The 15951-nt window shown below is 39.5% G+C and overlaps 1 protein-coding gene across 1 annotated transcript in view; it reads left to right on the top strand.

The window, feature by feature from the left end:
* The window catches only part of MCM8 (minichromosome maintenance 8 homologous recombination repair factor), a 47876-nt gene that overhangs the window by 18882 nt on the left and 13043 nt on the right, over positions 1-15951 (top strand). The window contains exons 10-13 of the mRNA XM_077749119.1: positions 9917-10068; positions 10316-10511; positions 13422-13452; positions 13954-14094. Coding sequence (XP_077605245.1) covers positions 9917-10068; positions 10316-10511; positions 13422-13452; positions 13954-14094 — 520 coding nt within the window. The remainder of the gene's footprint in view (positions 1-9916; positions 10069-10315; positions 10512-13421; positions 13453-13953; positions 14095-15951) is intronic.

The raw sequence follows: 15951 nt of genomic DNA on the forward strand, positions 1-15951 counted from the left end.
TTCCTGCTTTCTCTTCTAGTGTTTTGATGGTTTCTGTCTCACATTCAGGTCCTTTATCCATTTTGAGTTTATTTTTGTTTATGGTGTGAGAAAATGATCTAGTTTCATTCTTCTGCATGTTGTTGTCCAGTTCTCCCAGCACTATCTGTTAAAGAGGCTGTCTTTTTTCCATTGGATACTCTTTCCCGCTTTGTCAAAGATTAGTTGGCCATACATTTGTGGGTCCAATTCTGAGCTCTCTATTCTATTCTATTGGTCTGTTATGTTTGTTTTTGTGCCCCTACCATACTGTCTTGATGATTACAGCTTTGTAGTAGTGGCTAAAGTCTGGGATGGTGATGCCTCCCATTTTTGTTTTCTTCTTCAATATTACTTTGCGTCTTTTGTGGTCCATACAAATTTTAGGATAATTTGTTCTAGTTTTGAGAAGAATGCTGGTGCAATTTTGATGGGAATCGCATTGAATGTGTAGATTGCTTTGGGTAGTAATGACATTTTAACAATATTTATTCTTCTGACCCATGAGCATGGAATGTTTTTCCATTTCTTTGTGTCTTCTTCAGTTTCCTTCATAAGTTTTCTATAGTTTTCATCATATAGATCTCCTGTATCTTTGGCTAGGTTTATTCCTAGGTATTTTATGTTTTTTTGTGCAATTGTCATTGGGATCCGTTTCTTGATTTCTCTTTGTGTTGCTTCATTGTTGGTGTATAAAAATGCAACTGATTTCAGTACATTGATTTTGTACCCTGCAACTTTGCTGAATTCTTGGATCAGTTCTAGTAGGCTTCTGGTAGAGTCCGCTGGGTTTTCTATGTAGAGTATCATGTCGTCTGCGAAAAGTGAAAGTTTGACTTCTTCTTTACCAATTCTGATGCCTTTTATTTCCTTTTGTTGTCTGATGGCTGATGCTAGGACTTCCAGCATTATGTTAAACAACAGTGGTAAGAGTGGACATCCCTGTCTTGTACCTGATCTCAGGGGGAAAGCTCTCAGTTTTTCCCCATTGAGGATGATGTTAGCTGAGGGCTTCTCATAGATGGCTTTTATGATATTTAGGTAAGTTCCTTCTATCTCGACTTTCTTGAGTGTCTTTATTAAGAAGGATGCTGTATCTTATCAAATGATTTTTCTGCATCTATTGACAGGATCATATGGTTTTTATCTTTTCTTTTGTTAATGTGATGTATCACATTGATTGATTTGCGAATATTGAACCAGCCCTGTAACCCAGGAATGAATCCCACTTGATCATGGTAGATAATTCTTTTTATGGTCTGTTGGATTCAATTTGCAAGTATCTTGTTGAGGATTTTTGCATCTGTATTCATCAAGGATATTGGCCTGTAGTTCTCTTTTTTTGCTGCATCTCTGTCTGGCTTGGGAATCAAAGTGATGCTGGCTTTGTAAAATGAGTCNAGCGTCGGACTTTCGCTTAGGTCATGATCTCGCGGTTCGTGGGTTCGAGCCTCGCTTCGGGCTCTGTGCTGACTGCCAGGTCAGAGCCTGGAGCCTGTTTCAGAGACTGTGACTCCCTCTCTCTCTGACCCTCCCCTGCTCACGCTGTCTCTCTCTCTCCCTCCTAGAAATAAATAAAACATTAAAAAAAATTAAAAAAAAATAAAATGAGATTCTTGTAGACAGAAAATAGTTGGATTTCGTTTTTTTTATCCATTCTGCTACCCTGTGTCTTTTGATTGGAGCATTCAGCCCATTTACATTCAGTGTTATTATTGAAAAATATGAGTCGTCGTGTCCTTTGTGGGATTCATGCTTGTAGTGGTGTCTCTGGTATCTTGCGTTCCTTGCAACATTTCCTTTAGAGAGTCCCCCTCAGGATTTCTTGTAGGCCTGGTTTAGTGGTGACAAATTCTTTCAATTTTTGTTTATTTGGAAAGACTTTTATCTCTCCTTCTATTCTAAATGACCAGCTTGCTGGATAGAGGATTCTTGGCTGCATATTTTTTCTGTTCATCACATTGAAGATGCCGTTCCTTTCTGGCATACCAAATTTCAGTAGATAGGTCTGTCACCACTCTGATAGGTTTCCCTTTGTATGTCAGGGCCCTTTTATCCCTAGCTGCTTTCAGAACTCTCTCTTTGTCCTTATATTTTGCCAGTTTCACTAGGATATATTGTGCAGAAGATCGATTCAATTTATGTCTGAGAGGAGTTCTCTGTGCCTCTTGGATTTCAATGTCTACTTCCTTCCCCAGGTTGGGGAAGTTCTCTGCTATAATTCAAGGACTCCTTCAGAGCCTTTCCCTCTCTCTTCCTCTTCTGGAATTCCTATGATACGGATATTACTCTGTTTGACTGTATCACTGAGCTCTCAAACTCTCCTTTCATGTTCCTGGATCAGTTTATCTCTCTCTTTCTCAGCTTCCTCTTTTTCTATAATTGTGTCTTCTCAATCACTTATTCTCCTTTCTGCCTCTTCAATCCGTGCATTGGACGCCTCCATTTTATTATGTATCTCATTTATAGCATTTTTTAATTCATCACAACTATTTTTAAGCTCCATAGTCTCTGTAGCAATAGTTTCTCTGATGTCTTCCATGCTTTTTTCAAGCCCAGAGATTAATTTTATGACTATTGTTTTAAATTGTTGTTCAGTTATCTTGCTTATATCTGTTTTGAGCAGTTCTTTAGCTGTCATTTCTTCCTGGAGTTTCTTTGGAGGAGAGTTCTTCTGTTTCGTCATTTTGGTTAGCTTTCTATCTCTTGTTAATTTTAAAACGTTGTTATGCACTCTGCCCCTGTGGGTGCTGCTGCATTAAAGAGGGCTGTTTGACTGTCCAGGGCCTGTCTGTTCAGGAAGTGTTCTTTGATTGGTATCTCTTGGTTTCTCTTGTTGAGACTTTGTTTATTTTATTTCCCTACTCGTAGTGGTATTTGGGACTCTCTACCATGTATACTTCGGCTTGTTTTTTTGCGGTAACCCTGGAAAAGAAAACAGACAGACAGCCACACAGGGAACAAAGGTACAGAAACACAAATCCAATAGGCACGCAAGCTGAAAGGAAAAAAGAAAAAGAAAAAAAGGAAGGGACAGAAAAAAAACAAAACAAAAAAGAAAAAAAAGGAAGGAGGGAAGACAAATAATAAAAATAAAAATTAAAATTAATAAAAAATTTAAAAAAAGAAAAGAAAAAGAAAAAACCCAAAAGACAAAGGACAGTCTAAAGGCATAAAACCAGAATTCCCAGCTACAAATAAAGAGCCAGGTGTATGCAGTGCTGACGGAAGAGCATATACAAAGACAGAAATGACAGGGCGGGGAGGAAGCGAAATTGGAAATGAAATGACCAGGCAGAGAGACTAAGAGGCTTGATTCAAAGGAAGAAATCATAGAATATGTTTAGAGGCGATGAGAAAGAAAGGAAGATGTTACTCAGAGAAACTGCATAGTCTGATTACTCCAGAGAGAAGAGAAAGAGGTGTAGAATGTACATCTAGAGAATGGACTAAATGTGACTGTTTAAGCCAACCAGTGACCAGAGTGAGAGTGCCCCGACCAGCAGAGTGGAGGGTTATGAACAAGAAAAGGGAGATTATATCTGAATAGAAAGAATTATCTGTGATTAATCATGACACTGCATTGGGGCGCCTGGGTGGCTTAGTCGGTTAAGCGTCCGGCTTTCGCTTAGGTCATGATCTCGCGGTTCGTGGGTTCGAGCCCCGCGTCGGGCTCTGTGCTAACTGCCAGCGCAGAGTCTGGAGTCTGTTTCAGTCTGTGACTCCCTCTCTCTCTGACCCTCCCCTGCTCACGCTGTCTCTCTCTCTCTCTCTCTCTCCCCTAGAAATAAAATAAAAAACAAAACAAAACAAAACAAAATCATGGCACTGTATCCATGTTGGTCTTGCCCCAGGCTCAGGTAAAAAAACCCAAAAAAAACCCCAAAAAAACAAAAAAACCCCAGCTCTCTTGTGTGGATGGCTGTGGTTTGGTGTAGGCAGGTCTCACCTCCACTGTGTCCCGCTAGCCGCTCCCTGAGGCCCCTCCTTGGTGGTTGTGGGGAGAAAAATGGTGTTGCCCCGGTCCCATCTCAACCAAGCATTGCAAATCACTCCTTTGGGTCAGATCTCCCTGTGCTGAGGGCGTAGCCAAGGTGGGCTGTGTTCTATGCCCCATGCCCAGCCTCATTTTCAGGTCCCAGTCTGAGCACTTCATTGATACTGCCTGAAACACGGTCCCGCAGGTTGCTGCTTCCCTGCTGCCGGAGGTCGAGTCGGGGATCAAGTCGGGGATTGGGGGAATGGCACAGCCTCAGATCTGCCCGGGTCAAGTGGAGGCACAACCTGGGATCCACCTGGGATCCACCGCCTCAGCGCTGCTGGAGGTCAAGCCCGGGGAATGCAGCTTCAGGCCAGCAGAGTCTGCGCCGCTGCTAAGGATGGTGCCGGGAGCACAGCAGAGCAGTTTTTCCTGGTGCCCTCTGGGACCGGGGGCACCTAGTTCAAAGTCAGCACCCCAGCTAGAACTAAAAACACTCTCTTTCCAAGCTGAGATTTTTCTCTTCACCAGGGACAGTTCTATGAGCAGTTTCAGCTTCTCTTTCTTTTCCCTTCAACTCACTGTGGCTGCCCGTCAGCCAGGCTCCCTCCCCTCCCTCCGTATCTCTGATCAGGCCCACTTATATCTTCCCCAGTTCGCATTCACACACTGGGTGAGGTTGCCTTCCCAGTATATTCTGTCTCTGTTCCCAAACTCCTGTGGCTCATTGTCCTATGACATCAGGCCTTCTCTGTTTGAGAGATGGGTGCAAGTGAATTGCCAAATGCTTGAAGCACCAAGTTCTGATGAACAGGAGACGTTGCACTCCAGGGCAGTAAAGGACCTTTTCATAAGGCTACTATTTTTTTTTTTAATATTTGTTCATATATTTTGAGGAAGAGAGGGAGAGAGAGAATCCCAAGCAGTCTCCGTACTGTCAGTGCAGAGACCAGTGTAGGACTTGAGCTCACAAGCCATGAGATCATGACCTGAGCTGAAATCAAGAGTTGGGCATTTAACTGACTGAGCCACCCTGTTGCCCCCATAAGGCCACTAGTTTCAAGAACAGGAGACGTAGCTGACTTCCCTAACACAGAAATAGACACAGAGAGTTAGTCAACATGAGGAGTCAGAGGAATATGTCCCAAATGAAAGAATAGGACAAAATCACAGCAAGAGACCTACATGAAATGGAGATATAGTAATCTGCCTGAAAGAGAGTTTAAAGTAATGGTTATAAAGATACTCGCTAGACTTGAGAAAAGAGTGGAGGACCTCAGTGAGACCCTCAACAAAGAGAAAACATAAAAAAGAACCAATAAGGGGCACGTGGGTGGCTCAGTCGGTTGAGCATCTGACTTCGGCTCAGGTCTCATAGTTTGTGAGTTCGAGCCCTGTGTCGGGCTCTGTGCTGACAGTTCAGAGGCTGGAGCCTGCTTCAGATTCTGTGTCTCCTTCTCTCTCTGCTCCTCCCCCACTTATTCTCTCTCTATCTCTCTCTGTCTCAAAAATAAATAAACATTTTAAAAAAAGGAACCAATAAGAGATGAAGAATTCTTCAATAACTGAAATGAAAAATAAACTAGAGGGAAATAAATAGGCTAGAAGAACAGATCAGAGATCTGGAGGACAGAGTAGTGGAAAGCAAGCTAAACAGAGGAGAGGGAAAAATAAAAATGAAAATAGACTTAGGGAACTCAGTGACACCATCAAGCATAATAACATTCACATTATAGGGACCCAGAAGAAGAGAGAAAGCAGGCAGAAAATTTACTTAAAGAAATAATAGCTGAAAACTTAACAGATCTGGGGAAGGAAACAAATCCAGATATAGGAAGCAATAGAAGGCACCCAACAAAATCAACCCAAGGTAGTCCACACCAAGACACATAGTAATTAAAATGGTAAAAAGTAATGGTAATAAGGGAATTTTTTTTTGCCTTTAATATTTCTTTTTTATTTTTATTTTTTTTTACAAATAGTTTATTGTCAGATTAGTTTCCACATAACACCCAGTGCTCATCCCCACAAGTGCCCTCCTCCATGCCCATCCCCCCTCCCCCCTACATCCATCAGTTCTCAGTTTTTGTCAGCATTCAAGAGTCTCTCATGGTTTGCCTCTCTCCCTTTCCCCCACCATTTCCCCCCTTCTTCTCCCCCTTGGTCCTCTGTTAAGTTCCTCCTAATCCTCCTATACGTGCAAACATATGATATTTGTCCTTCTCTGCCTGACTTATTTCACTCAGCATAACACCCTCAAGGTCCATCCATGTTGCTACACATGGCCAGATTTCATCCAGATTTCATTGTTTCTCATTGCCATGTAGTATTCCATGGTATAGATAAACCACATCTTTTTTTTTTTTATAAAGTTTTTTTTTAGCTATTTTTATTTGTTTCTAGGAGAGAGAAAGAGAGACAGCGTGAGCAGGGGAGGGTCAGAGAGAGAGGGAGATACAGACTCTGAAATAGGCTCCAGGCTCTGAGCTGGCAGTCAGCATAGAGCCCGACGCGGGGCTCGAACCCACGAACCGCGAGATCGTGACCTAAGCGAAAGTCGGACGCTTAACCGACTAAGCCACCCAGGCGCCCCCACATCTTCTTGATCCATTCGTCCGTTGATGGACACTTAGGCTCTTTCCATGTTTTGGCTATTGTTGAGAGTGCTGCTATGAACAATAAGGGAATTTTAAAAGCGAGAGAAAAGAAAACAGTTACATACAAAGGAAACCCCGTAAGGCCAGCAGCTGATTTTTTCAACAGAGGCTTTCCAGACCTATCTTTTGGGAGCCATGATTCAACTCACTATAATTATGAAAGAAGTTTGAGAATTAAAAATAATTGGTAGTAGCCCAAGTATCCATTGATAGATGAATGGATAAAGAAGATATGTGTGTGTGTGTGTGTGAATGGATAAAGAAGATGTGTGTGTGTGTGTGTGCGCACATGTGTATGTATTTACTCACATAATGAGTTACTCAGAGATAAAAATGAATGAGATCTTGCCATTTGCCACAATATGGATAGATCTAGAGGCTATAATGGTAAGTGAAATAAGACAGAGGAAGAGAAATATCATATGATTTCCCTCATATGTGGAATTTAAGGAAGAAAAAAAAAGAATAAAGGGAAAAAGACAAACTAAAAAACTCTTACCTGTAGGGAACAAACTGATGGTTACCAGAGGGGAGGTAGGTAGGAAGATGGGTGAAATAGGTGAAGAGAATTAAGAATATACTTAGTCATGATGAGCACTGAGTAATGTATAGAATTGTTGAATCACTATATTGTATGCCTGAAACTAATATAACACTATGTTATAACTGTATGTTATCTATACTGGAATTGGAGGGGCGGGGGGAAGCCAGGAACATACCACAAATGCCAGCCTGGCAACTGTTGGGGTTTCAAAGCCATGGTTGGTTTAAAGCCTTTCCCATCATGTGCCAATAAAAATCTATTGGCCCAGAAGATTTTATGAAGTCACTGTGGAAGCTGTCCAGATGGCGCTGTGGAATGAGAAAATACATGTGCCACTGACTTCATCAAATGAGCCCCCCAGATGGTCATTCCCAGGGTCTGGGAGGCCAAGTTGCACTTCCAGGGGAGGATATTGATTCAGTTGGTAAAAAGAAGACAGATGAGAGGCCCTAAGCTACTGATTTCATGCTGTGTAATTAAACTGAAATATGGCTGTGGCAAAAAAAAAAAAAAAGTTTAAAAGTAACAAATGTAAATATTTTTGAAAACTCAATCAGTAGGAGTGCCTGGGTGACTCAGTTGATTAAGCATTTGAGTCCACTCAGGTCATTATCCCAGGGTTGTAGGATTGAGCCCCACATTGGGCTCCATGCTGAGTGTGGAGTCTGCTTAAGATTCTCTCTCTCTCTCTCTCTGTCTCTCTCTCTCTCTCTGTGCTCTCTCCCTCTGCCCCTATACCCTGCTTGTGTGCTCTTGCTCTCTCTAAAAAACAAAAATAAAACTTCAATCAGTGTAGAAGGCCACAGTTCCCACAATTTCTCACCTTACACAGAATTTAGATAACATCCTATTATGCCTGCCTGCCTGCCTTCACTTTACTCACCCACTTTTTGTGAACCATAGACATTAGAGACGATGTGCTTGCTTTTACTTCTTAGCTATGATGTTAATTTTACATTGTCAAGGTTTACTTCTGTTTTCCTATCATAACTGTCTTTGTTTAATTTATAGTTTGTGTCTAACAAAAACAAGAGCATTTACATTTTTATGATCAACTTTGTTTAACAAAGAAGCAAGGAAGGTGATCAAATGCCAAGGAAAGGAAATGTAATTTATATCACTAGGATGTGTTGTTTTGTGTGTTCTGTCCCTTAAAGGAAATGATCCAAGCATCAAAATCAAAATAAATTCTCTTTCCTTATACTCCCCTGAATTATCCCCTATTTTAATGTGCTGCATGTTTGGACTGTAACTTTGTTATTTAGCACTTTTCCCACTTTTGAAATCTTTTTGTCTATGGTGTTCTGAAGCCGTGAGAGTACATCTAAATGTGACTTCATCCTGTTTTCTCTTTTATATATCTGTTTTCTCTTTGGATCTCCCTATTAGATACATCCGTTGGATTGTTCACCTGACTTTTAACTTTTATTCTTTTTAACTTTCCTTTTCTAGATTTCTTTGTTTTTTTCTCCTACAAGTATTTGATTTATATAGACATATTTGTAATTCTCCTGATCTCACACTTGTTTTCCAGTAGTTGCTTTTTATAGTTGCTTATTCTTGTTTTATGATGGTAAGATTTTCTCAAAAACCCTTAGGCAGCTTTTTGTCTGTTTCTAATGCTCCTCCTGAATTATTTCTGTTTCATGATGAAATATCTGATGAGCAATGAAGTTTTTCAGAGTAGGTAGAATAGTTTTCCTTTGCCATTTTGTAGACAGAAGTTTCTCCTTATGAGGCTTCCCCCCTGGATAAGAAGGTAAGGGTTTCAACTAACAGATTTACTATGTGAATGTGTTTTTTGAATTGCAATTGGGCTTCTCAGATGCCAGAATGAGGAGGCTCTATTCTGGAACTCTGATACCCTCACTAGATGCTGTAACTCCCCACGCAGAGTGGATGGATCCATTTCTTTAGCACAGTGTTCTAGTTTTTGCCAAACAGTAAAGCCTGATTTGCTGGGATGCCCTCATTCTTTCCCTACCCCATCCACCCACCTACCAAAAAACTCTGAACAGTTGTTCTGTGACTTGGCTTTCAGTTGATTTTCCTGTTTTGTTTCAGCCATCCACTCCTACTCTCCATTCCTGCCAACTACAACCTAGAAGGCTCTCAAGGGCTCTGCTGAGAATATTGGCTCCCACTTCTCTTGTACCCCTGTAACTTTTTCCTGTGTGTATTCTGGACTTCATGTTGTTTTATCCATCAGTGTTTTCCCACTTGCTATTTTCTAAAATTTCAAGATCTCTTGTTTATTGGTAATACCTCTGCACACCCAAAAACTTCTGCACACAGAAACTTATTTAATGACTGCCATTTTGGTGGACATTTTGGAGAGAGGCAAGTGTACATACTCATCCTGCCATTCTTTATTACTTTTGTTAAGTTTATTTATTTATTTTGAGAGAGAGAGAGGGAGAGAGAGAATCCCAAGGAAGCTCCATACCAGCAGCACTGAGTGCAATGTGGAGCTTGTCATGACCTGAGCCGAAATCAAGTGTCAGACACTTGACTGAGATAACCAGGTGCCCTTCATCCTGCCATTCTTAATTGGAAATAGCTGAATTAATTTTAGATCCATTATTGAAATTTTTTTTTAATTTTTACTACTCTGCCCTTTATCTAGCTCAGTACCTTGTGGGTTCTGAATAGTTGACATGTTGAAGAAATAACTGAAAGTCAGTACATATACTTACTGAAAATTCTTTAACTTTTTAGAATCCAGGAGCTGATGTCTGACGATCAGCGAGAAGCTGGTCGGATTCCACGAACAATAGAGTGTGAACTTGTTCATGATCTTGTGGATAGCTGCGTCCCAGGAGACACGGTGACTATTACTGGAGTTGTCAAAGTCTCAAATGCTGAAGAAGGTATGGTATAACTCTTCTCATTTTGATTGTCCCTCAGTAATTTGCTAGCATTCATCTTTTTTCTTTCTAAGGTACTTTTGAATCTCCACTAGTATAGGGAATTCCTTGTTTCTTACATAGGTGAAACTTTTCCTCCAAAATAAAGGTTTATTTGTAGTTTATTGTGCCTTTCTTTTATATGCTATTCAAGTCTTTGTAGAGAAAATGAAAATACCAATTATTATACTTCATGCTTTGAAATTTACAGGTTCTCGAAATAAGAATGACAAATGCATGTTCCTTTTGTACATTGAAGCAAATTCTGTTAGCAATAGCAAAGGACAGAAAACAAAGACTTCTGAGGATGGGTGTAAGCATGGAGCATTGATGGAATTTTCACTTAAAGACCTTTATGCCATTCAAGAGATTCAAGCTGAAGAAAACCTATTTAAACTCATTGTCAAGTATGTATGAGATTATCTGAAGTTTTATTATATATATGCACCATAGAGGTGCTCTTGGCTACAAGTAACAAGAAACTAGTCAAAACGGTTGCAAATTACAATTCACAGGTCAAATCCAGCTAACTGCTCATTTTTATATGGCCCATAAGCTAAGAATGGTTTCTGTGTTTTATAATGGTTGAAAAAAAGAATATTTCATGACACATACAATTATTTGAAATTCGGATCTCACTGCCGGTAAATAAACTTGTATTGGAACACAGCTGTAGCCATGCATTTAGGTAGTGTCTGGCTGCTTTCCAGCTGCAGTGACAGAGCTGAGTAGCTGCAGCAGAGAATGGCTCACAGGTATTTATTGTCTATTCCTCTATAGAAAAGTTTGCTGATTTCTAGTTTTATCCATAAAGAAAATTTACTGTCTCACACAAGAAGTTAGTTACTCAACAGAAGATGATGGGACTATTAATTCCAGTCATTTCAGTTGTATGGCGGGGGTTGTGTGCTTACTTTTTTAAAAAAGGAAGAAAGAGATCACATAGAAGTCCCTTACGTCAATAAGTATTTCATAATACTCTTTTATTTCCATGTTTTTGTCATGCAGTAGAGAAGAAACAAACAAAGTACAGGCATTTTTGCTTTAGTGGTTAAGAGATTTTTTTTTTTTTTTTTTTTAAGATAAATCTAAGTTAGGATCCTACTTCAACCACTTAACTTCTGGTGTGGTTGGAAGCATGTTGCTTATTATCTCCTTGATTTTTATCACCGTAAAATAGAAATAATAATTCCTGTCTCAGAGGTTGTACCAAAGATTAAGTGAAATTTTATAATGTATTTAACATAATTAACACAGCATGCTGTTATTTTAAAACAGTTTTTTGGACAATTTTGAAGAATTAGAAGAAAACAAGACAGACTGAACAATAGATACACCTAAGAGTAGTAAAGAACTGAGGTTTTGACATTTTCCTTCACCTAGGCTTAGGGCACTAAGAGAATTTGACTCTTTTTGCCTTTAATATGTTAATTAACCAACTAAGAAAAGCATACAGTTCTTAAGGGATTCTTTGTCCCTAAACCCTCAGAGACTTCCTCTGAATAGTAGACAGCCATCCAGACCCACCCTGGGAGAGGAGGTGCTCTGAGCTGAAGGAGGGGTATAGTCTATGGATCAGTGACTGTGGCAAGTGGGCTCCAAGCCAAGCAGACAGGGAAGAGCAACCTGGTTGACGATCAAAACACCTCTTCAATTGGTTCCTTTACCAGTTGGTTCCTTTACCAATTATGAATAAGAACGAAAGTTCACAGTGGTCCTTCTGCTATACTTACACTGTACTTACAGAACGGTTTTCTTCCCACAGGTTATTTTTACCCTTCAGTTCTAAATTTGTAATTTCAACATCAAAAACCAGAATTTTTCATTTGTTAAGCTTGTAGATGCTGACAAATTAGGCAGACTGCCTGGTTTTGTAAATAACGTTTTACTGGAACACATCCTTGTCCATTCATCTACATATTACTTTCACACAAGTTGAGTAGTTGTGACCCAGACAGTCAAATTGAAAAGATATAGTTTCTGGCCCTTTAAGAAAAAGTTTGTCCACCTTTGTTAGAGTAACAAGTAGAGGACCATGAAAGCAGAAGACAGTGGAAGGTTATGTTTTAGTTTAGGTTCCTTCAGAAGCAATGATTTGGGTAAGTGTTTATTTGGGAGGTGATCCCCAGAAATACTGGTAAGGGAATGGGGGAATGAGAGAAAGGATGGTAGTGTATGATGCCTTAATGAAGACGTGCTATAAGCATCCAGGGCTTAATCCTCTTGAGACCTCGGAATACTAGACTATGTAGAACTAGCCTCAGTATTTTTCTATCCAAGGGCCTAGATTTGGGGCTACTCTTGGAATATTCTATAACCCAGCACTTTTATCCTGTGCAACCTACCTGCTTCTGATGCTTCTGCAGCCAGAGAAAGCCCTTCAGCAGACAGGTGCAGGGTGTGGCCAGAAGCTAGCAGTGATTACGTGGGAAGATGTTTAACAGTGAGCACCAAGGGGATGTGGCAGGGCAACTTCTGTGTTTACATGTATTAAAAGGGATAATGATTCATACTTTACTCCTGGTTACATCTCTTCCACTCTGGCCTTTTTTGCTTGATCTTTCTTTTTACAATTGATAAATGTAAATATACTTCTTTATAGTCACATTTGTCTTATTTATTCTGATTCTTTGAATCAAGCTGAAAAAAATGAAATTTTATCTCATCTTGAAATATTATTTACTCAATTCACCCATTAGTCTTCTTTCAGTGCTTTGGCTACACAAATGTCTATTCATATGAAATGCAATATAATTCTGTATCCTAAAGTAGAAGGCCATAATTATGATGTATATTAAAGGCTGGAGATAGATCAACCCGTATATTTGGTTACTTTAAAATGCCTTGAGGGGTGCCCGGATGGCTCAGTTGGTTAATCGTCCAACTCTAGATTTTTGCTTAGGTCATGATCTCACAGTTCTAAGATCAAACCCACATTGGGTTCTATGCTGGGCATGGAGCCTGCTTGAGATTCTCTCTCTCCCTCTCCATCTCCCCCTCCCTTCCTTGTGCACACACTCTCCTGAAAAAATAGTAAGTTAAATAAATTTTTTTTTTTTAAAAATGCTTTACAAGTATCCTGTCTCCCTTACACAGGCACAGCTTTTAAAGCATTCTTCTTCCCTTTATGGATTATCCAAGAACTTTAAGAAATATACTAATAGAATAAAATGTCTTGAGTTGTTTGAGGAATGTAAATTTTATATTTGTCTTTTTTTTGATGCTAAATAAAGCAAGTGAAGCAAATTGTAAAGTAGATCTTCTAATGGATAGATGAAGTGTAAATAAGAATTTATAAGTTGTATTTTGTTTTTCAGCTCACTTTGCCCTGTCATTTTTGGTCATGAAGTAAGTATTTTACTTCATCTCTACCCAAAAATACATAAAGTTGGCAAAAAAAAAAATAGCTAATTTCTGCTAGCCAGTTATTTGTATTTTAGTAGGTCATTATTCCCCAGAAATGAATGATGTGAAAGGCAAACTATAGCTCCTTGTAATAATAAGCTAATAGGAATGAGATTCTTTTAAAGTGACTTTGGGTGCTAAGTGTTAAAGCAGAAGCTGACAAATATTTCCTAGTTTTGTGGAGTAGATTCATGCTTTGCAAGGTAGGTCTTTACTCAGTAAGGATACGTCTTTAATTTTATGTGCCTCCTACTTTTTGCGTTTTAATCATTTATATTATGAAAGTTTATATTTTAATTTCCTTAGGGAAAAAAAGTAAAGTTCAATTATGCTTTAAAAAAATTCTTAAATAAATGTAAATATAGAAGGAGGAACATCCCTTCTTTGCTAGTCATCTTTATGTTTTTCTTACTTTGGGGGTTCCCCCCTTCTTTCACACTTGAGCTTGTTAAAGCAGGCTTGGCATTAGCACTCTTTGGAGGAAGCCAAAAATACGCAGATGACAAAAACAGAATTCCAATTCGAGGAGATCCACATGTTCTTGTCGTTGGAGATCCAGGCTTGGGAAAGAGTCAGATGCTACAGGTAGGAAATCAATCATCTAGTATTTTAATGTATTCCTTACAAAACGTGACTGATTCACAAGTGAGTTTTCTCAAAGCATGCAGTTCTTATGTTCTAGAAGACATAGTTGGTCTGATGGTATAAATGAATTGGGGTTTGTGTGAGTAAGATGTCACTTCTCTCTGGCCATCCTTTCAAATCGAGCCAGTCTGTCATACAGGCTGTGTAGGCATGCTGGTCTGTGGAGATGTCACCTGTTGTGAAATGTTAACCATTTTCTAACCCCCCGCCCCCCCCTTTTTTTTGTGGTGTCAGTTTTGCTAGTCTTTTTTTGTGTGACTTCACCTATGAACAGAATAGTTGGAGAAAGTAAAGAGCAGCAGGCAGCCTCACGCATTCTCTCTTCACACAACTACATAAACACTTTATTGAGTTTTAGGAACAGTCTGATAAAGATAAGAGATCTGTCTGTATACATCTTCACTGCTTCTGAGTTTAAAGCAAGGCACCTTCTGTGAAAGCTTCTTGTTGGTCCCCAAGAAGATTCTGCCTCTGGCAGTCGACGCCTACTGGTTCTCCCCATCAGGGCTTATGATGGCCCTAGATAGCTCTGCTTATTGGAATGCTTGTGGTTGCCTTGCAGTGACACCTGCGAAGTCAGCCATAGTGTCCTTTCTGAGAATGCCCATGTGTCCCCATTCCTCACCACCACCCCCAGTGTAGAAAAATATGACCAGAGCAGGGGTTTCTTTGCTAAGTTGTAGTCCTGTGGCTACTGCATCTTTGTCCAGGGGTTCGAACCTTGGCTACATATCAGAATCACCTTTGGAACTCTGAAAATCCAGGGGCCTGCCTAGTCCAACTGAATGAAGAGTGTCTGGATTAGGGTCCTAGTGTCTGTGTGTGTATTACCCAGCACAGGTGATTGTGCTGTGCAGCCAGGACTGAGAAGCACTTTGACGTCATCATTGCATTATAAACCCACTGTCCTTCACGTCAGAATCTTTATTTATTCCCTATGTTTGATTGTTAAACCAGTCATCGTTTTAATTCCTAAACTGACATTTCATCTATGTTTCTATGTTCCTTTGGACCAACTGGGCCTACTTTAAAAACAAACAAACAAACAAACTCTGTTCTGAGTTCTTGCTACAAACCTGACAGCTGAGACACAGAGCACCTAGTTTTAGGAGAACAGTTGACGATAAAAATGAAAACAGGATACCGAGCCAGACTGTGCATGTAAAAGGTCCATATGTGGACCTGCATTGTTACAGCTTTATTTTCTGTCTTTTATATCGTGTATATAACGAATTAGTGTATTATAGGTAGAAGCCTGGTTTAACTTACAAAGTGTCTGGTTATCTATACAAATAAATCTTACACTTTATACATTGTGCTTACGGTGTATAAAAGTTCCATTTTTCTCTCTTACTCCTTTTTTCCCCCCTCTTAATCCTTTTTTATTTAAGAAATAGATCTTGGCAGATAATGCTTTCAGAATACATTTAATGGTACTGAAAAAAAATTAATACTAAGAAATGGGATTGGCAGTTTTTCATGGTTTTTAGACCTAGAATAATGCCTTTTAAATCATTGGCTTAATTTAAAAATAGAAGCTGTAATATTGGTAGAAATTAAATGTTGTAAACAGAGGAAGGTATTTGAATATAAGTCTTCTAGCCCTACTAAACCAGAGTTTTTAAAAATTAGGCTAATGCAGTCATCATTTGCTTTATATTTTTAATCCTCTTTTCCTCTGACCATTTAGTAAGTCATCATCATCCTCTCAGACTAATAAGGGATTAGTAATAAAAATAATGAGGAGTGCCTGGGTGGCTCAGTTGGTTAAACATCTAACTCTTGATTTTGGCTCAG

The sequence above is a fragment of the Crocuta crocuta genome, unplaced genomic scaffold, assembly GCF_008692635.1.
Source record: "Crocuta crocuta isolate KB4526 unplaced genomic scaffold, BGI_CrCroc_1.0 scaffold407, whole genome shotgun sequence".
NCBI classification, from domain to species: Eukaryota; Metazoa; Chordata; class Mammalia; order Carnivora; family Hyaenidae; genus Crocuta; species Crocuta crocuta.